The sequence below is a fragment of the Microcebus murinus genome, chromosome 18 (assembly GCF_040939455.1).
Source record: "Microcebus murinus isolate Inina chromosome 18, M.murinus_Inina_mat1.0, whole genome shotgun sequence".
Classification (NCBI taxonomy): Eukaryota; Metazoa; Chordata; class Mammalia; order Primates; family Cheirogaleidae; genus Microcebus; species Microcebus murinus.
Window position 1 is genome coordinate 47,874,437 of NC_134121.1, and position 21,414 is coordinate 47,895,850.

The 21,414-nt window shown below is 37.5% G+C and overlaps 1 protein-coding gene, 1 non-coding gene and 1 pseudogene across 6 annotated transcripts in view; 2 read left to right on the forward strand and 1 right to left on the reverse strand.

The window, feature by feature from the left end:
- TLK2 (tousled like kinase 2) overlaps positions 1-21,414 on the forward strand; it is a 116,910-nt gene that overhangs the window by 63,517 nt on the left and 31,979 nt on the right. For all 5 annotated transcript variants that reach the window (XM_012747380.3, XM_020281142.2, XM_012747384.3 and 2 more), the window contains 4 exons: positions 6-98; positions 6,562-6,672; positions 12,484-12,620; positions 18,430-18,582. In XM_012747380.3, the coding sequence (XP_012602834.1) occupies positions 6-98; positions 6,562-6,672; positions 12,484-12,620; positions 18,430-18,582 (494 nt within the window). The remainder of the gene's footprint in view (positions 1-5; positions 99-6,561; positions 6,673-12,483; positions 12,621-18,429; positions 18,583-21,414) is intronic.
- LOC105861666 (peptidyl-tRNA hydrolase 2, mitochondrial-like) lies at positions 4,683-5,227 on the reverse strand (annotated as a pseudogene).
- On the forward strand, positions 9,848-10,007 carry LOC142862201 (U1 spliceosomal RNA). The gene has a single exon (XR_012913287.1). It is a non-coding gene; the product is annotated as a U1 spliceosomal RNA (small nuclear RNA).

Below are 21,414 nucleotides of genomic sequence, written 5' to 3' on the forward strand. Positions count from 1 at the left end.
TATAGTCTGACCTCACAATAGAAAAAATATCTGCACTAGAAAACAGTAAAAATTCTGACTTAGAGAAGAAGGAGGGAAGAATAGATGATTTATTAAGAGTAAGTATTAAAATGTGGTAAGAGATTTTATAATAAGCACTAATTGTTATGTATATTTGGATTATGTACATATCATAGACATAATTACTGCAGCCAAATAACAAAGTTAAAGAATAATCATTTGGATATTTTCTTTTAACTGAGGAAATCAAGATCCAGGATCATATCTACAATTCTAAATATTATCTTTGAATTGGAAATTTTATATTGTATTTTAATATTTGCATTCATAATAGAAAAATAGATATGTGGAGTGCTGTTTCATGTAGAATTGTGGGAGTAAGTGTAAAATGTTTTCCCATTCCAGAAAAGTTTTTTTTCTTCTTCTCAAAGAAGAAAGAAAAGGGGGAGGTAGGGGATCGAGAGGTTGAGGGGCTGAAGAAACAGAAACGTTATTTTAGTACTGTTGAACTTTAAAAACTATTAAAAACTTAAAAAACTATTTAAAAACTATTTTCAAGGCCAGGCACAGGGGCTCACACCTATAACCGGAGCACTGTGAGAGTCCAAGGTGGGAGGATCCCTTGCAGCCATTAGTTTAAGACTAGCCTGGGCAACATACTAAGACCTCGTCACTAAAAAAATAGAAAAATTAGCCGGGTATAGTGGTACGTGCCTATAGTCCCGGCTTCTCAGGAGGCTGAGGCAGGAGCATTACTTGAGCCCAGGAGTTTGAGGTTGCAGTGAGTTATGATGCCATCACTACTCTCTAGTCAGGGTGACAGAGTGAGATCCTGCCTCAAAACAAACAAACCAACCAAAAAAACTGTTTTCAAAAGGCTTTTTAAGGCCGGGTACGGTGGTTCACGCCTATAATCCTAGCTCTCTCGGAGGCTGAGGCGGGCGGATTGTTTGAGCTCAGGAGTTCAAAACCAACCTGAGCAATAGCGAGACCCCATTTCTACTATAAAAATAGAAAAAAATTAATTGGCCAACTAATATATATATAAAAAAAAAATTAGCCAGGCATGGTGGTGCACGCCTGTAGTCCCAGCTACTCGGAAGGCTGAGGCAGTAGAATTGCTTGAGCCCAGGAGATTGAGGTTGCTGTGAGCTAGGTTGATGCCACGGCACTCACTCTTGCCTGGGCAACAAAGTGAGACTCTTGTCTCAAAAAATAAATAAATAAATAATAAAAAAAATAAAGGGTTTTCAACCCACTTTTCATTTTGTACCTTTTATAACTTAGTCATCTAAAGTTTTTTGTGCTTACAAAAAAGCAAGTTTTACTTTTTTCTTTTTTCCTTCTATATCCACTGAAGCTAAAAAAAGAAAGTTTTAAAATGCCTAGTCTGGAATTAAATAGATATCTCTACAATTATACCATGATATTTTAAAAATATATTTTGAATATGCATTTTGACATGACTGACCCATTCTTTAAAAAAGGTAAAAAGTGTTCATTGTTTTTCTGTTATAAAGTTATACATGCTCTTTGGAGAATACATAAAAAGATGTCACCTATAATTCCATTAATTGGGATAAAACATTTGGCACATTTTCTTTTGGTTATGTTTTTGAGCCATTTAGAGTATACACACACAAAGGTATAAAATACATAAACATTACTGATTTATGAATAGAATTGCTAGCATTTTTTACCTCCTCTGGTGATTTAGATGATAGTGGTTTGATTTTTACTTGTACTAACGCAGTCATCAAACTGACTCATTGGGGCCTTGGGACCTTCAGGGCTATCCTGACATAGCAAAGTGGCAATTGGCAGCCTTGCTTTTACCAGTTTTTACTCTGTTTAATAATATAGGTAATAAAAGTCACTACATTTGTGAATGTGTCTGCCACCTGAAAACTTTAAATTATATTTCTGTAATTAAAGTACAGTATAAAATATTGTATTTTGACTCCCTTTAATGTAAGACCTAGAATTTAGCACATAGCTAAACCATAAGTCTGGCTTTTATTAGTAAAGTCTGATGTGTTTATTATTATTAGATTATTATAACTTTGTATTTTATATGAGACTAATTTCTTATATTTATAGGCAGCTTTATGACCAGATTTGTAATAATTGGTTTCTCATATTTATTTAACTGATGTCAAAGCTCTTTGACAGTATTTTCTGATTCACCATTTTTGGGTTTTTTGTTTTTTTTTGTTTTTTTTTTTGAGATAGAGTCTCACTCTGTTGCTCAGTCTACAGTGCAGTGGCTTCCTTCATCATAGCTCACTGCAACTTCAAACTCCTGGCCTCAAGCAATCTTCCTGCCTCCACCTCCCAAAGTACTGGAATTATAGGTGTGAGCTACCATGTCTGGCCATTTTTGTCTTTTCATTTCATCTGTTGATTAGTATATATTTTCAAATAATTATTTTTCAGCAAGGATACGTCAGTGTTAAATTTTGTATACCACTACAAAGTGGAGAATTCTTTCCCCTGTAAAAGGCAACACTGTTTGTGAGATTTTTGTGTTGTGATTTTTGTGTTCTTTCCCCTGTATAAGGCAACACTGTTTGTGAGATTTTTCTGTTGTAACCTATTATTTGTGTCTTTCTATCTGCCAAATATAATACATATACACGCATACACTCACTGCTCCTTTCATTTTTCTAGCATTTACTGTGTCAGAGAAGTCCATGACCAAAATAACAGACACCTCAATCTGTTACATTTTTCCAGGGTACATCTGTATGGGGGTCTTTATATTTTTATTCTCTAAATGTGTGATTATGCCTAATTATTGCTTTTATTTATCTTATATTGATTTCTTATTTGGTCCCAGCCTGAGTCTCCGACTTCTATGCTGTATTTAAAACATGTTATGTCTCATTTTAATATGATTGCCCCTTTCTTCTCAATCTCATCAAACACTGTTTGTCTTCCATATGTTTTCTGTTATTGACTGTAGCTCATGTGAATTTTGATCCTGTTATTTTTAATTTACCCATATTTTCCTTTTCTAATATACTTTCTTATATCATCCTGTGTATTCTTTAGGAATTTTGGCTCCTATTTCATAGATGTGTCTTTTTGCATTTTATGGAGTATGAAAAATAGTATTCTAAAATGTTCTTTTGTTTTCTGTAGATGATCATTTTCATTGTTTTCAAGCTGATGTTCTTATTCAGAAATATTGTCCTTAGGCTGATTTTTATTTGTTTGTGTATTTTTTTTCTTTCTTTTTTTAATGAGGAGAGACACAAATAGACTCAGTACCTGTTTCGCATCTTTTTTTGTTAACATACATATTTGCTTGGAGTTGCTCTCATTACTGCTTTTGTTCCTTTGGGTGCTCATTGAATTGTCATCTAAGAGTTATAACAAAGAAGCTTGTAGGTATAAAAAGTTCCTTGTCAAATTCCAGTATCTGGCAGGTTTTTGTCTAGAGTAACTCTGCTGGAGTGAGAAAGGATTGTAGACATGTCTTCATCCTTAATCGCCTAACTCTCTTAAGATTGAGAAGATAAAATCTGTGAAAAACTAACTTGGTACTTGAATCCTAACTTGGTACTACTTTTTGGGTTTTAAAAAATGTTGCTTAGGCCGGGCGCTGTGGCTCACGCCTGTAATCCTAGCTCTTGGGAGGCCGAGGCGGGCGGATTGCTCAAGGTCAGGAGTTCAAAACCAGCCTGAGCAAGAGCGAGACCCCGTCTCTACTATAAATAGAAAGAAATTAATTGGCCAACTGATATATATATAAAAAAAAATTAGCCGGGCACGGTGGCGCATGCCTGTAGTCCCAGCTACTCGGGAGGCTGAGGCAGCAGGATCACTCGAGCCCAGGAGTCTGAGGTTGCTGTGAGCTAGGCTGACGCCACGGCACTCACTCTAGCCTAGCCTGGACAACAAAGCGAGACTCTGTCTCAAAAAAAAAAAAAAAAAAAAAAAAAAAAAAATGTTGCTTACATTTCCCAGGAAGTGTCATGTTCCCTTTATTTACCACTGCCCCCTTCCGTTCCATTGTCTTCTGAAGGTTACAGTTTTCAGTTGGATGTATAACAGTACTAAAGGAATAGATAGATACATCAAAAACGAATACATATGGCTGAGTGTGGTGGCTTATACATGTAATCCTAGCACTTTGGGAGACCTCTCAAAAAAAAAAAAAAAACCACAAAAGTGCAGCCGCCATTTTTTCAAGTTGATTAGAACTTTTGTTGCTGATCAGGAAGATAGACAATAGGGGAAAGACCTCAGATCTTATGTCTTATTTCAGGCAGCCATTGTCATTGATTAGGTTTTTCCATTTTAGTAAGGTGCTAGGTATGACTGTATTAGGTCTACTAGCTAGCTGCTATGTTAAACATGAACTTTTGTGGTCAGAAACCACAAAAATTGAGTTAAAATTTTAAATTGTCAGAGGTGCATTGATTCTGTATATATGATTACAGATTTTGAGGGAACACTCACCTTCTAGGGATAGATTAGATTTCACAAAACACTACATGATCTTTGGCTTGTAGATTGTTCTTTTTTTCTTTTGTTTTACATGATGGAAGAGCACAGGAATGGATTTTATTTTCATCTCAAGAATATTTAAATCGGGGGAAGAAATTCAGCTTTTGTTAGAATTTGACAGGCTTCAAACACATGTGATAGAGGAATTGTTATCATTAAATATCCATCTAGTAAAGTTTTAGGTGACCAGTGACTTTGTCTATTAGGTCTGCTGGTCCTGGCCCAATTCCTAGGACAGTTCGAGAGCCTGGTGCAATCTGACCAGCATCTTGGATTAAACTCACAATCAGTCCCAGCATTTCTGCATGGGTCAGTAATTCAACCAGGGTTTCTTCATCAGGAGCTTTGACCACTACTTTGGGCTGGCCACAGTATTCCCACTCTTTTGAGCACTGCAGGGTTTCTCCTTTGAACTTGCTGGTAGGCAGAAACAGCAGCATGAGAGCACTGGGCAGCCACTTTTCCTTTTCCCACCTTTAAGTCAGTTCGAACCACAAGAATCATTTTGTACTCCCCATTTTCTCCTATTTTCTCCCATTTCTCCTTGCTTCAGTTCCAGTCTCTGTGTCTGTCTTGCTCGTCAAGCCTTTGGAGAGCATCCCAAAGCGTACTCAGAGGCCCCAGCCCAGGCACATGCCACAAGCAACTCCAGCAGCCAAGGTGAAAGCACCAGGATTAGCCAAATATTCCTAACCAAGGATGTGGAGGGCATCTAAAATACCTCTGCTCCTTCTCAGTCGTGCCTTCCCGTTCTTTACTTCTAGGCAGCTAACATGCGTCTCTGTTCTTTTTTTCTGAGACAGGGTCTTACTCTGTCCCATGCTGGAGTACGTTAGTACAATTATAGTTTACTGCAACCTCCAACTCCTGGGCTAAAGTGATCCGCCTGGCTCACCCTCCCAAGTAGCTGTGACTACAGGTGTGCACCACCATGCCCAGCTAATTTTTTATTTTTGGTAGAGGTAAGATCTCTCTGTGTTGCCCAGGCTAGTCTTGAACTCCTTCAAGCAGTGCTCCCTTGTTGGCCTCCCAAAGTGCTAGGATTACAGGTATGAGCCACTGTGCCTGCTGGCTTGTAGATTCTTTAGCATGAATTACATAGTCACATTTACCCAAATGTAGTTTTACTTGGCCTTTGATAATGTGGTCCATAATACTCTGTAAGAAAAACTTGAGCATCCTGTAATATCTTCCATTTGTGCTTTTTATTGTTTCAGAAGTGTTTATATCATTTGGTTGGGATGTAACAGAGTTGTTCATAATTCAAGCAAGTTATTAAAAAGCAGCATTGTTTGCCAAAAGAATAGTTTTTTGTTGTTTTTTTTCCCCAACACAAGAATAAATTCAGGAGTTGCAAGTCAAATTTGACCTTGGGTTAGTGGTTCTTTCCCTCTCTGTTATTGTAGGTGACTTGAATTTTTGAAAGTATTTCAAAAATACTTTCCATGTTGTAGGAAACATGTTGTAGGCTTCTAACCACAGCTAAATTAACTGTATGTTTACATTCTGTTATTGCTGAACTAGGACGTTGTTTGTTCTGTCTTGTTGTGGGTATGGGTGTGCCTGGCTTCTCTGGTGAGGAACATTTATGTAGATTCATTTTTTTTTTAGAAGTAAGAATAGAAAAACAAAGAACAAACTGAATATAAAGAAAATTATATGGTTTAAAAAATTCTATAATTTTTAAGTGCATAATCGCCCTTTGTATGTATTTTAAACTTCATTCTGGATTTTTTAAATCTTTATTTTGTGTTAGCTTAGGTATCTGTAATGTACAAAATTAGCTGTAACAAAATATCATCAGTAGAGAAACATGCCCCACTTCTGGTAACACAATTTATCATTGATAAATAGATGATAAAATATTGAAAGAATAACAGAATGAAATATTTGTTTTATCTTAAAGACATAGTTATTCTTATCTCTGAAATTTAATTTTGATCTATTAATAATAACATAGAAATGATTTTTCTCTCTCCCTAGAAACTGCTTTTCTATTAATCTGTCTTTCTTAGAGCTAATTACAAAATTTTTTTTTCATTGAAGGCCAACTGTGATTTGAGACGGCAGATTGATGAACAGCAAAAGATGTTAGAGAAATACAAGGAACGATTAAATAGATGTGTGACAATGAGCAAGAAACTCCTTATAGAAAAGGTTAGTGAATAATGGTGGCCTAAGCTCTGTATCCCGAAATGCTTAATGTATGTCATTGTGTGGCTTCTTTTTCTTTACCTGAGATTAAAATATTTTAAAAGAGGGCTTTAGAAAAAGACTTCTCAAGATTTGACAATTAGGATTTTTTTCCTTACATAGACACCAGACCAAACATCTAGAGTGATAATTTGGGGCATGCTTTTTGGCTGTGCATTACTTTTGAGTATGATGTTGAATAGGAACAGCTAGTCCTAGATAAGTTTATTTGGGGTATTGCTCTCTTAAATTTCTGTATTCGTCCTATGAATTGAAGTGAATATCCTAGAACTATTAGAAACATGTAACAAGAATTACATTTCTGTTTCAGAGATGGTATTTAGAATAACTTATGTATCAAATAATGGGATAATTAAGACATTGACTGCCATACTAGAAAAAAAAAGTTGTTTTCTTGGGGCCATGGTGTTTTATTACGAAAATAGAATAAAAACTTTGAAAACAGAATGATCCTTTGAATTTAAAGAAAAATTTGTTATTTTTTATTGTTTCCTGTGCATGAGTTATATGCAACTTGAAAAATAGTTCTCATGGCTCCCAAGGTGGAGAGAGACATGTGAGTTACGTATGCCTCACAAGGCCCCACACTCAAAACTAGTGTGAGTTAAATACAACTTACATGGCAGTTAATGTGTAAAATGTTTTATGCTTTAAAAAAAATGAAGTTGTCATATACTTCTATATGATTACTTTCATGGGTTGATATTGCCTACAACAGTAGTTACAGATTGCCTTTAATAGTTATTAGTAGGCCCAGTGTGGTGGCTCATGCCTATAATCTTAGCACTCTGGGAGGCTGAGGTGGGAGGATCGCTTGAGCTCAGAAGTTCGAGTCCAGCCTGAGCAAGAGCGAGACCCCATCTCTACAAAAAAAATAGAAAAATTAGCTAGATGTGGTAGTGCACACCTGTAGTCCCAGCTACTCCGGAGGCTGAGGCGGGAGGATCACTTGAGTGAAGGAGTTTAAGCTTGAGGTGAGCTATGGATGGTACCACTGCTCTCTAGCTGGGGTGACACAGCAAAACTCTGTCTCAAAAATAAATAAATAAATTTTTTATTTACCATTTTTCTAAGAAATAGTTAACTGTTTCTTAGAAGTTTTAGGATGATAGTACTTCCTAATGAAATTTTCCAAGAATACCTGCTAGAGGTCTGAAACACACTGGTGGATACTTTTCCTGAAATCTTTGGAATGCTTTTAAAAAGATAGGGAACACTGTCTTTCAGTGAAAGTGAAATAGATTTTATTGAAGTGGAAGATACTGAGAAGAATTTGATTTCATTCTTTGGCTCATTAATCAATTAAGGAAGGAAGCCACTTTTTTTCATTTTTATGAGAGTGAGAAATAGTAAGGCATATGCTAATACAGAGAATTTATTTAAAGTTTTAGGGCATTTCCTGAGATCAGCATACATTCACCCAATTATACTAAACTCTAAACAACATATTACAGAAATTAAACACAATACTGTCTGAGTTCTCATAGGAAAATATTTCTATTTGTTAATAACCACTTCAGTACCAGCGTCGACTATAGTCCATAGCCACAGGTGAACATGCACAGCGACTTTAGCGGACAGCCATGATACGAACACGCACAGCTGAGCGTCGACTTTAGTCGACAGCTGTGATGTGACTTTTCTAATGTTTCATTTATCAAAATAAAATTGTGAACATTTAAAAATAACGTAATGAAAACATCTATGTATATGTTACCTCTTCTGATTTACATTACAAGTAAAGCTTCCTGTAAAGTGAAATAAGCTTTCAGCGCTTTAAAACTTTCCTCATCACACACAAGCAAAACGAATTCGTCGTCTATGCACGGCACGAACTATCGTGTGGACTATGAGTGCTGGCTGTGAGCAAGGTTTCAAGGCCGGTGAGCGCAGTAACGAAGTGGTTAAGATTAGTATGTAATAAAATGTAGATGTGTTTGCAAAAGAATTGAAATTTTAGTACTTCTTTGTTGACTTTCTAAATAGGGAATATTTATTTACTATCTGATATGTCATGCTGGAATGTACAAAAATATAAAATATAACCATAGATTGGGAGGAAATATTCACAATATTATCTCTCAAAGAACTTATATTCAATATATGTGAAGACTCCCATAACTTAATAATAAAAAGGTGACCCATTAACCCTTTGCACTCGGATGTCAAGTGTGACTTGACACAGTTAGCAAAAATTATAGAGATTAAATTACTCTTTGAATGTATCAATAATTTGAAATATAAAAAAATCCAAATAAATAAGTTTGTATGAAAAAAAACTCCAGTTTTTTATTCTACTGCTGCACTTTGTAAAATCTAGGGTATTTAAAAAAATTAAATCCCAAGTAGAATAAAGGAATTGAGAAAAAAGCAAGCGAGTGCAAAGGGTTAAAAATGAACAAAAGAAGGCTCGGCAGGTGGCTCATGCCTGTAATCCTAGCACTCTGGGAGGCTGAGGCAGGCGGATTGATCAAGGTCAGGAGTTCAAAACCAGCCTGAGCAAGAGCGAGACCCCATCTCTACTATAAATAGAAAGAAATTAATTGGCCAACTAATATATATAGAAAAAATTAACTGGGCATGGTGGCGCATGCCTGTAGTCCCAGCTACTTGGGAAGCTGAGGCAGAAGGGTCGCTAGAGCCCAGGAGTTTGAGGTTGCTGTGAGCTAGGCTGATGCCATGACACTCACTCTAGCCTGGGCAACAAAGTGAGACTCTGTCTCAAAAAAACAAAAAACAAAAAACAAAAAAAATGAACAAAAGATTTGAACAGGCCAGGTGAGGTGGCTCAAGCCTGTAATCCTAGCACTTTGGGAGGCCAAGGTGGGAGGATCACTTGAAGTCAGCAGTTCAAGACCAGCCTGAGCAGGAACGAGACCCTGTCTCTACTAAAAATAGATAAAATTAGCTGGGCATGGTGGCGAGTGCTTGTAGGCCCAGCTACGTGGGAGGCTGAGGCACAAGTATCACTTGGGTCTAGGAGTTAGAGGTTGCAATGAGCTACTATGATGCCACTACACTCTAGCCTGGGTGACAGAGCAAGACTCTGTCCCAAAAAAAAAAAAAAGAAAAGACTTGAACAGATATTTTACAACAAGAGGATATATAAATACATGCAATATCTACCTAGCAGGGGAGATTTCCATAGTCACTAAAATCATTTTCCCAGGGTGAGGCTTATTCATTGCAGTCCAGCGGCACTGACCCCTGTGATTTCCCCAAATGTGGAAAACTCGACTGCATTGTGGTAGAGGGGGACTGTGTCTTACTCTTCCCTGATATTCACAGTTTGTAAATACCAGACTTTGTAAGCTACTGTACTCCATGGAAGCCCTATTTCTTGATTTCTGATGTTCTGTAAATTATATAAAAATAAGCAAATGGCTAACATATGAAAAGATGCTCAAAACCAGGCACAGTGGCTTGCACCTGTAATCTCAGCTATACTGGAGGCTGAGGTGGAAGGGTTGCTTGAGGCCGGGAGTTTGAGACCAGCCTGGGTTACATAGTGAGACCTTGTTTCTAAGAAAATAAAACACAATAAAATTAGCCAGGCATTGTGGTGTGCACCTATAGTCCCAGCTACTCAGGAAGCTGGAAGCAGGAGGATCACTTGAGCCCAGGAGTTCAAGGCTGCAGTGAACTATGATCGTACCACTTCACTCCACCCTGGGCAACAGAGCAAGACCCCATCTTAAAAAATAAAAAAGGGAAAGATGTTCAACATTATTAGGTATCAGGGAAACTAAAATCATAGTGAGATGTTGTTACATACCCAGTAGAGTGACTGACTAATCGTAAAAAACTGACAATGCTAAGTGTTAATGAGGATGTGAGCACCCTGATTTCTTGTACTACTTGGAATGTGATATGTCACAGCCACTTCAGAAAACTTTGGGGCAATTTCTTATTACATTTACTTTGTGACCTAGCAATTCCTCTCCTGGTGTTTACCTCAGGGAAATGAAAGTAAATGTCCATAAAAATACTTATAGAAAAATATTCATAGCAGTTTTATTTACAGTACCTAAAACCAGAAATATCCCAGGTATCTGTCAACAGGTGGATGTATAAACAAATTGTGATATGTTTGTACAATGGAATACTACTTGGCAATGAAAAGGATTGGACTCCTCATGCATGAATCTATGAAACATAAGACACAGCTCCTGCCATCAGAGGGTAACAGTCTATATGAGGGTGGGAGGAATAAGATATATTAACATATACAAGGAAATCTATTCAGATGAGCAGTGCACATATTAAAAGTTTCACTAAAGGGGCTGGGCAATCCTAGCACTTTGAGAGTATGAGGTGGAAGGATAGCTTGAGGTCAGGAGTTTGAGACCAGCCAGAGCAAGTGAGACCCTGTCTCTACAAAATAGAAAAAAAATTAGTCGGGCATGGTAACACATGCTTGTAGTCCCAGCTGCTCAGGAGTCTGAGACAGGAGGATCACTTGAGCCCAGTAGTTAGAAGGTGCAGTGAGCTGTGATGACACCACTGTACTCTAGTCAGGGTGACAGAGTGAGACCCTGTCTTAAATACTAAAAAAATTCACTAAGAGAAATAAAGGGCAGGGGACTAATTAGGGAAAGCTGCAAGGAAGAGAGAAAATGTCTTCTAGCAAGGAAAGCTGCAGGTATAAATTGCCTTTAGGTTAAAAATACACAGAACAGGCCGGGCACAGTGGCTCACGCCTATAATCCCAGCACTCTGGGAGGCCGAGGCGGGCGGATTGCTCAAGGTCAGGAGTTCATAACCAGCCTGAGCAAGACCCCGTCTCTACTATAAAAAAATAGAAATTAATTGGCCAACTAATATATATATAAAATATTAGCCGGGCATGGTGGCACATGCCTGTAGTCCCAGCTACTCGGGAGGCTGAGGCAGGAGGATTGCTTGAGCCCAGGAGTTTGAGGTTGCTGTGAGCTAGGCTGACGCCACGGCACTCACTCTAGCCTGGACAACAAAGCGAGACTCTGTCTCAAAAAAAAAAAAAAAAATACACAGAACATCTCAGGTAGGGATATATCATGGGATCTTGTCTCACAGTACTTTGTTCTTTTCCTTCAAGTTTTTTATCACAATTTTTACTAACGGTTATAAATTAATACGGGCTATGAACACCAGTTTTTTCACATGTTCTTTTCTTAGCACTCTTACAGTTCCTGACATTTAATTGGTTTTGAGTAAATATGTGTTGAATGAATGATACGTTCAGGAATCAGGAGTACATAAGGTGTTCTGGAATAAGAATTACATAGGAAGGTGAACATAATCTTTGAGCTTGTGGAGAACTTTTTCATGTGAAGATTCAGGGTTTGGCAGCAAAGAGCCATGAAAGGTTTAGAGCATCAAATTGAAAGCATACAGAGTAGTGTTTTGAGAAGATCAGTTAGTAGCAGTTCTCTAAAATAAACTGGATAGAGAATAAACAGAAAATAGGGAAACAGCTTAGGAGTTAGGTATTGATGCGATTCAAAATTGAGATGGTGGACTCTCAGATAAAAAAGATAGGCAAATTGGAGAAACTTTACCAAGGAAGAACCTTCAGCTCTTTTGTTATCCTATCTTGTCTACTTTGTTTGTACAGGAGGTATGTCACCCAAGGAGTTGTTACTAACTGTTTTGAGGTGATGTGTGGTTTTTCAACAGAATTTTCTGTGATAATCTTAAATGTTTCAGTTTCTATGAAGTATATTTCTCCATGCTAATTGGTATTGAATTGCTTTTTTGTCTATTTCCCGTAAGTCAAAACAAGAGAAGATGGCATGTAGAGATAAGAGCATGCAAGACCGCTTGAGATTGGGCCATTTTACTACTGTCCGACATGGGGCCTCTTTTACGGAACAATGGACAGATGGTTATGCTTTCCAGAACCTTATCAAGTAAGTGAATTGGCATGATTAAATGGGATATTGAAAAGTTAATTTGGATATGTTAAAGTTTTCTGTAATTATAGTCACTAATAATCCAAGTAGTGGTAGTTATCTTTTAGTCTTTTAGTTATCACATGTATAAAGAAATGTAAGGAATGAAGCAAAGGCCTGGGAAAAAATGACACAAGTAATCAGAGAAATAAAAAATGAGTTCTACATTAAAACTTAAAAGAAATAGTCACTGAAGCTAAGGAAGAAAAATCTAGGATTTGACTTGATATTTTTAAATTATGAAATAGATTTTCATGAGGAGTCTGTTAAGCATTTATTCTGGATCCACAGAAAAATGAAATGGGTAGTGACCTAAGGAAGAATAAAACCACAGAACATCCTTATAGGACATGTCCCCGAGGCTCTTTAAGAAGACAGTGTCCAGTCCTCAGAGTAGTCACTTCCTCGAAGGCAATGGCAACCAGCCCCATTGTTTGTGCTTGTCTGCAACTTGGAATCTTGAGCATGCCTTGCTTTTATCATAACTTTTGGGGTGAAACACTCAGTTATTTATTCTAAGGAGGGAATTCATATTTAAAATCCTAAAATTCATACTGTGTGAATAGCTACTGTTAGTTCAGGACTTGAAAAAGTATGCATCTTCACGTTGTACTACTACCTTTTGGTGTATCTTATTTATTTTGATTTATTAGATCATTTCCATCTGAGTGAGGTAGAAGTATTAATCAAGGGCCTTTAAACTTTTGATCTCCAGATCACAATGAGTTGGAAGATTCCATAGACTGCCTTTCCTACCGGCTTTTTCTTGCTAAAATAGCCTGTTGAGTGTGAATTAGAGCGTGGGACTACTTTTGAGTAATAATCAAACATAAACAACAAATTTATGCCTGGAAAAAAAATACAAATATTGATGCTGTTTACATTTTGTGTTAAAACCAACCTCTGATGTACACATTAGTAAATCCTTGTTTTACATATGAAACAATAACCTCCCACTTAGTTTAAGTGTGTTTTTGCTTCACAAATGTACCTCAGATATGTGTATTTTGGTGTAAGAAGAGGCTGTCGAGTCAAAGAATATCCTGGAAGAAAAGCACAAGTTTTGAACTAGGCCAGGTAGCAGAGGTTAAGAGAAGCATTCACTATGTTCTCTAAGCATAGGTGGCTGGTGATAGCAGAAGTGCACCAGGGCAGTGTGAACAGTAGTCACATGGAGGTATGATACCTATCTGGTAACATCCTGACCAAGATGTGCAAATCGCCCTGGAAGTGACACGCCATCCAGTTTCCAGATTTGTTAGAATGGGATCAGAAGATAAAATTAAGATCCTCATTAGTGGCCAGAACCATCTAATGCTCTGGCTCCTAGTGGCTCCTACTAGTGGCCACTCATTACATGGCATTTTTTAGACTTTGACTCAAAGAGATAGTCGATTTGTATAGAGATGTATTAATAATTAGTTTTAAGAAGTGATTAAAGTTTCTGTTGATAGTAGCGGTATTTTATCTTTTTACTCCAGAAGCAATCTGATGTCCAGAAGGTTCTGGAAATCTTACACAGTAACAGAGCACAAAATGATGACTTTGCTATAGAGCCATCAGATCAGAGAAATTGGGACTAAATGAGATCCCTGACCAGGATTGTTCCCTCTAGGTAGATGGCACTGGTTTAATGGTTTTCAGTCATATATATGATAAAATGTCCCTTTCTTCTTGGGGACCTGTTTCTGGCTGATATCTATTAATTATAGGCATTTGATTTCCTAAAGTTTTGCTTTAATAAATGAATTATCTTTCCTTCAGTGCAGAAATGGAAATTGTTTAGTTATACAAGGCTATATGTGATAACTTCACAAATGACAATTATGTACATGAGCTATTTGAATGTCAGACAGCAGTACTAGGTTTCATGGGAATAGCAAACCTCAAGACATTTAAAAATTGAATTGTAATTCAAATATAGCCTCAACAAGAGCCTCAAGACAGTTTGTTCCCCTGGCTCTTTTTTGACTGATTTTTAAATTTCTTAAAACAGAAGATTTACTGTCTAATAGGAGAATTATATCCAGTTTGTAATATATTTTAGCCAGATTAGTAATTTTGCTTTCCAAAGTATGCTTGAACCTGTTAAAAAAGTAGCTTATTTTATAGTTCTGAGAAAGTAATGTCTTATTCAGTACACTATTTTTTATTTAAATAAGCCTTAAATGGTCAATGGCAAGGCAATAAAAATTCTTAAGACTTTGTTTATATTGAAATAAACATTAAAGTAATGGGTTTTGACCTATGTACAGAATTGTAATCATTTAAGATGTGAATAATCAGAGGGAGCAAATTAAACTTTACAGCATTGTAATGCTAGTCTAGGTGTTTATTTTGATTTGTAAGGAGTTACAGTACCCATCTTAAGGCAATTTATGGTGAACTGTGTGATTATAAGTCACATGATCCATAATTAGACCATTCATTTTGTTGATCTGATAAACATCAGATCTCCTTTAGGTAGTCCATACCGTTTCACACTTTCCAGTATTTACAAAATATATGAAATTCTGGGAATCTTTAAAAATTCTCATCTGGGATGTTCACAAGCTCTTTGTAGATTACTTTTAAAGATTTTTTTTTTTTTTAGTTAAAATTATGTCTGAAAATAGATGCTTTTTGTTTTTAATACCTCTCCTACTAGTTATTTCTATTATGGTTAGAGTGTGAAATATAGCTTTGCTGTTGAATGTGCTTGTATTCATTTCCTAGGGCAGCTGTAACAAAATACCATAAACTGGGTAGTTTAAGACGACAAAAATGTGTTCTCTCATAGTTTAGGAGTCTAGATGTCGGAAATCAAGGTCAGGGTATGGCAAGGTCCAATAAGAGGATCTTTCTTTTCCTCTCCCAGGGGTCTGGTAGCTCTAGGCATTCTGTGGCTTGTCACTATATAACTTTAGTCTTTGCCTCCATCTTCATACGGTTTTCTCCCTATGTGACTCTGTGTCTCCTTACCTATTCTTACAAGGATACCAGACATTGGATTAAGGGCCTGACCTATTCGAGTATGACCTCATCTTAACCAATGACATCATCAATGAGCCTATTTCCACATAAGGTCATATTCTGAGGTACTAGGGATTAGGGCTTTAGCATATCTTTTGGAGGACACAATTCAACCCATAATGGTGCTTAAGACTGATTGCCTTGTTTCTTTTGTAGGCGGTGGCTTTTTAAATAGAGTTATTTAGATTTGAGTGAGATGGGTTTTTTGAGTCAGCAATACTTCTATAAAAGATAGAACAAATAGTCTCTTTCCATAGATATTGAAGGGCAAGCACTCTCTAAAACTGATATTACACGAAATATTTAAGGATCAACTCTATGAAAGGCACCATCATACGTGCTTGGGATTATACAGGTTGATAAGACACAATTCCTGTTCCAAGAGAAGTAATAGTTTATTGACATAGTTCAGACTTTGTATTCCCAAAGTAAATCTAAATGAAGTACCACTGATGGACTCTCTTTATTCTTCACTATAAATAGCTAAACAGTTTCAAGAACATTAAGAATTGATATGAGAATCTTTATGATATGTAACTTTGATCTTAGGTACATCAGCTTTCATGTTCAAACAAGCAAGCTCTCATTTTCAGAATGTTCAGATGCATTTTTTTTCTTGAATATTTTCAGACCATAGGTGGTTGAATCCATGGATACAGAGGGCTGACTTTATGTATATGTTTTGGGGTGTGAGATGAGGATGGGGAGGCATATCTAATGGTAGTTAAAAGAATTTTCAGGCAAACAAAAAATTCTTTTTTTTTTTTTCTTTTTCTTTGAGACAGAGTCTTGCTTTGTTGCCCAGGCTAGAGTGAGTGCCATGGCGTCAGCCTAGCTCACATTAACCTCTAACTTCTGGGCTCAAGCAATCCTACTGCCTCAGCCTCCTGAGTAGCTGGGAATACAGGCATGCGCCACCATGCCCAGCTAATTTTTTCTATATATATTAGTTGGCCAATTAATTTCTTTCTATTTTATAGTAGAGACGGGTTCTTGCTCTTGCTCAGGCTGGTTTCGAACTGCTGACCTCGAGCAATCCTCCCGCCTCGGCCTCCCTGAGTGCTAGGATTACAGGCATGAGCCACTGTGCCCGGCCCAAAAAATTCTTGAATTAAAATTTTTATTCTGCTGTTAAGTTGATGTCTGATCAATGATCTTTCTCATCTTGAAGCCAGGCTTACAGTATTGGCTTTCTAGATATCGTAGCATAAATTATATTCTGGACATCTACCTTGGGGTAGCCTTTTTTTTTCCTGGTTGACATTCTTCCAAGAAAAATATATTGTACTGATCTGAACAAGGTCTGAATTAATATTCAAAGAATAGGTTCCATTTGAGAATAGGTTTTTAAAAATTAGATTTTATCATTCTGCAAAAATGAAGGTTGGATGCAGAAAAGGAAACAGGGATGGAGGAGGGGAAGCACAGTAGAAAAAGAAAGTGAAAAGAACTAGCATTTGTCAACTATACTAGATGATTTAAAGACTTTAGTCTATTAAATGGTTAATCTCAAATCTTGGTCTTTTTTATATATCAAATCTATAAACCTTAATATCTGTTAGGTGGTAGGATACATGAAAGAAAGTGGTTTTTCTTATAATGGAGTTTTTATTGATTCTTAATTTGTAAACTAGTTTATTACAGAAAAATTAGACATCTTATTAGAAAATACTCTAATGGTAGTAGTGTTAGATATCTAAAGATTTATAAAAATTTTGTTGTTGTTGTTTTTCGTTTTTTGTTTTGAGACAGAGTGTTACTCTGTTGCCCACACTAGAGTGCCATGGTGTCAGCCTAGCTCACAGTAACCTCCAGCTCCTGGGCTCAAGCATTCCTTTTGCTTCAGCCTCCTGAATAGCTGGAACTACAGGCATGCGCCATCATGCTCGGCTAATTTTTTCTATATATTTTTAGTTGTCCAGCTAATTTCTTTCTATTTTTAGTAGAGACAGGGACTTGCTCTTGCTTAGGCTGGTCTCCAACTCCTGAGCTCAAATGATCCTCCCACTTCAGCCTCCCAGAGTACTAGGGTTAGAGGCGTGAGCCACTGCGCCTGGCCTACAAAACATGTTTTATACTAATTAATTTTATGTATCATTCCCTAGGGAGTTCTTACTAGTTGTGAGACTATATTGGGCTTTCTCTTGAGTCCATTTGTTTTTTAAAAACTTAGGTTAGGTGTCACCACATTAATGAGTGGGGGATGACTTGTCGGGTAGTAATGGCTCACTTAGAATAGAATAAATGATAGGCCTAGAAAGAAAATCTTACTTACTTTCTTTAGCATCCTACAAACTTGGTATCTTTTTAGATAAAACTGAGGAAGCTTTATCTAAACAAAAAATAAAAAGTAACCTGTAACATTTTATACCTTTTTTCCCTTACTTGATTACAGATCTTAACCAGAGAGTTGTTTTCCTAGCTGTTAAAAAGGAATCAGGAAATTGCCCTTTGAGTCAGAAAATAAGGTCACAATAGAAATTCGATATGTTCCTTTCTGCCTACTTTCCCACTATGAAAATAATAGTAACTAGTATCTTAAAGCACAGACTCATTCCGCAAAGGGTCTGTGACCAATTATCTGGCTTGTACAACCTGAGGTTAAAATCAAATCTCTATTCGATTTAAGGGGGCTTACTTTTTTTGCAGTTTATCAGATATGCAGGTGACAAGTTATTTGTGTTTGTTCCAGTTGTTCCATGTTAAAAAATTTTTTTGACCTTCTTTCTCTGTGCAACATCTTTTATACCTCTAGGCAACAGGAAAGGATAAATTCACAGAGGGAGGAGATAGAAAGACAACGGAAAATGTTAGCAAAGCGGAAACCTCCTGCCATGGGTCAGGCCCCTCCAGCCACCAATGAGCAGAAACAGCGGAAAAGCAAGACCAATGGAGCTGAAAACGAAACGTATGTTCTTTATTGATGTGAACTCTGTGACACCACACCCAGCCCTCAGACGTAAATGTCCTATTGAATGCCACTGGAAAACAATTATCAGTTCTGGAGGTTACTTGGGTTTAAGCTTTCTTTTTACTTATATTAATGGATTTGCTCAGCTCATGTAAAAGCCATGCAAAATCAACTAATTTTCTTAGTCCTGCTCTTTATTTATTTAAATATTTTTTAGAGAGAGAGTCTTACTCTGTTGCCCATGCTTGAGTGCAGTGGTACAGTCATAGCTCACTGCAGCTTCAAACTCCTGGGCTCAAGCAGTCCTGCATCAGCCTCTTGAGTAGCTAAGGCTGCAGGTGTGCACCACCACACCTGGCTGATTTTTAAATTTTTTGTAGAGACAGCATCTCGCTGTTGTCCAGACTGGTCTTGAACTTCTGGCCCCAAACGATCCTCCCACTTTGGCCTCCCAAAGCACTGGGATTACACTGTGCCTGGCTTTAGTCTTACTCCTTATTTAGGGAGTTTCAAATGATGGGAAAAAGTAATGTCACTCAACTTAACATCATCATTACTCATGACTTTTGGCTATTCTTTTAACAAGTAAGATGTCATTGTCTCAAAATGGTACTATTTCTTTTTTCTTTTCTTTTGTTTATTTATTTTATTTTATTTTATTTTATTTTATTTTATTTTATTTTATTTATTTATTTATTTTGAGACAGAATCTCACTCTGTTGCCTGGGTTAGAGTGCCGTGGCATCACCCTGGCTCACAGCTACCTAAAACTCTTGGACTCAGGTGATCATCCTGCCTCAGCTCCCCAAGAAGCTGGGACTACAGGCATGCACCACCATGCCTGGCTGATTTTTTCTATTTTTTTAGTAGAGATGGTGTCTCGCTCTTGCTCAGGCTGGTCTTGAACTTCTCAGCTCAAATGATCCTTCTGCCTTGGCCTCCCAGAGTGCTAGGGTTACAGGTGTGAGCCAGCATGCCCGGCTGGTACTATTTCTTATATGTGTCTCTAGGTTATGGTACACTGGTACCATATAGGGATTACCTGGATACTATTTGATTTTATTGTTTTTAATTAATTAATTTTGTGGGTTTTTTTGTTGTTTGTTTTTGTTTTTTTTGAGACAGGAGTCTCACTTTGCTACTCAGGCTAGAGTGCAATAGCATCATTATATAGTTCACTGCAGCCTCAGACTCCTGGGTTGAGGTGATCCTTCTGCCTTAGCCTCCTATGTAGCTAGGACTACAGATGTGTGCCACCACGCCTGGCTGACTTTTAAAAACTTTTTAATGGAGACAGGGTATTGCTTTGTTGCTCAGGTTGGACTTGGAACTCCTGGCTTCAAGCGATCTTCCCTCCTTGGCCTCCCAAAGTGCTAGGATTATAGGCATGAGCCATCGCATCTGGCCCCTGGCTACTGTTTTAGATTGAAGAATGCTCTTTACTGGTCAAAAGACCATTTAGTGAATAATCACAAACTTAGGAGTAAGGGGCCCCCCATCACCAATAAAAAGAAATAGTTGTTATTTTAGGAAAATAACTTTTTTTTTTTTTTGAGACAGAGTCTCACTTTGTTGCTGAGGCTAAGTGAGTGCCATGGCGTCAGCCTAGCTCACAGCAACCTCAAACTCCTGGGCTCAAGCGATCCTACTGCCTCAGCCTCCCAAGTGGCTGGGACTACAGGCATGCGCCACCATGCCCAGTTAATTTTTTCTATATATATTAGTTGGCCAATTAATTTCTTTCTATTTATAGTAGAGATGGGGTCTCACTCTTGCTCATGCTGGTCTCGAACTCTTGACCTCGAGCAATCCGCCCGCCTCGGCCTCCCAGAGTGCTAGGATTACAGGCATAAGCCACTGTGCCCGGCCAAAAGGACATTTTTCTAATAAGCCAAATCTTGACCTCACCAAAAATCTTTCCTGTTCTGGAAACCTAAGGAAAACACCAGTATCTTAATTACAGTGCAGTCATCTTTTTCTCTGTCAGTCAACAATTATTACTTGGCTACCATGTATAGGAGGGGTAGAATATCTAGAGTACAAATGCTCTCCTCCATTCCTTTCTCTTTTTTTTTTTTTTTTTTGAGACAGAGTCTCACTTTGTTGCCCAGGCTAGATTGAGTGCCATGGCGTCAGCCTAGCTCACAGCAACCTCAAACTCCTGGCTCAAGCAATCCTCCTGTCTCAGCCTCCCAAGTAGCTGGGACTACAGGCATGCGCCACCATGCCCGGCTAATTTTTGGTATATATATTAGTTGGCCAATTAATTTCTTTCTATTTATAGTAGAGACGGGGTCTCGCTCTTGCTCAGGCTGGTTTCGAACTCCTGACCTCGAGCAATCCGCCCGCCTCGGCCTCCCAGAGAGCTAGGATTACAGGCGTGAGCCACCGCGCCCGGCCGATTCCTTTCTCTTTAATTGAAAGTAAATTTCATGTACAAAGTTAACCACAAATAAAAGCTATTATATAACTTATTGACTGATATATCTTTTGCCTTTTTATGTTTCGTATCAGTTCAGAAAAACACATTAACCTGTAATCCACTTGAAATATAAAAATACTTTCACTGTTGTTAAAAGTCTATGACATCCCAGAAATGCACCTTCCAGTAAGAAAGATGGCTTAACATTAATCCTCACCCCATATATACCTGATGTGTTGGGAAGTCTTTTCCTTGCCATTCAATTAGTAAGTCTAGGTAAAATGCTTGTTTTATGCTAGGCCATCATCTGGGAATACAGAATTAAAAAATATAGCCCTAGCCTTAAGAGCTCACAATTTATTTAGGGGAGATAAATAGATAAATTAATAATTACATTTAAGTATAGT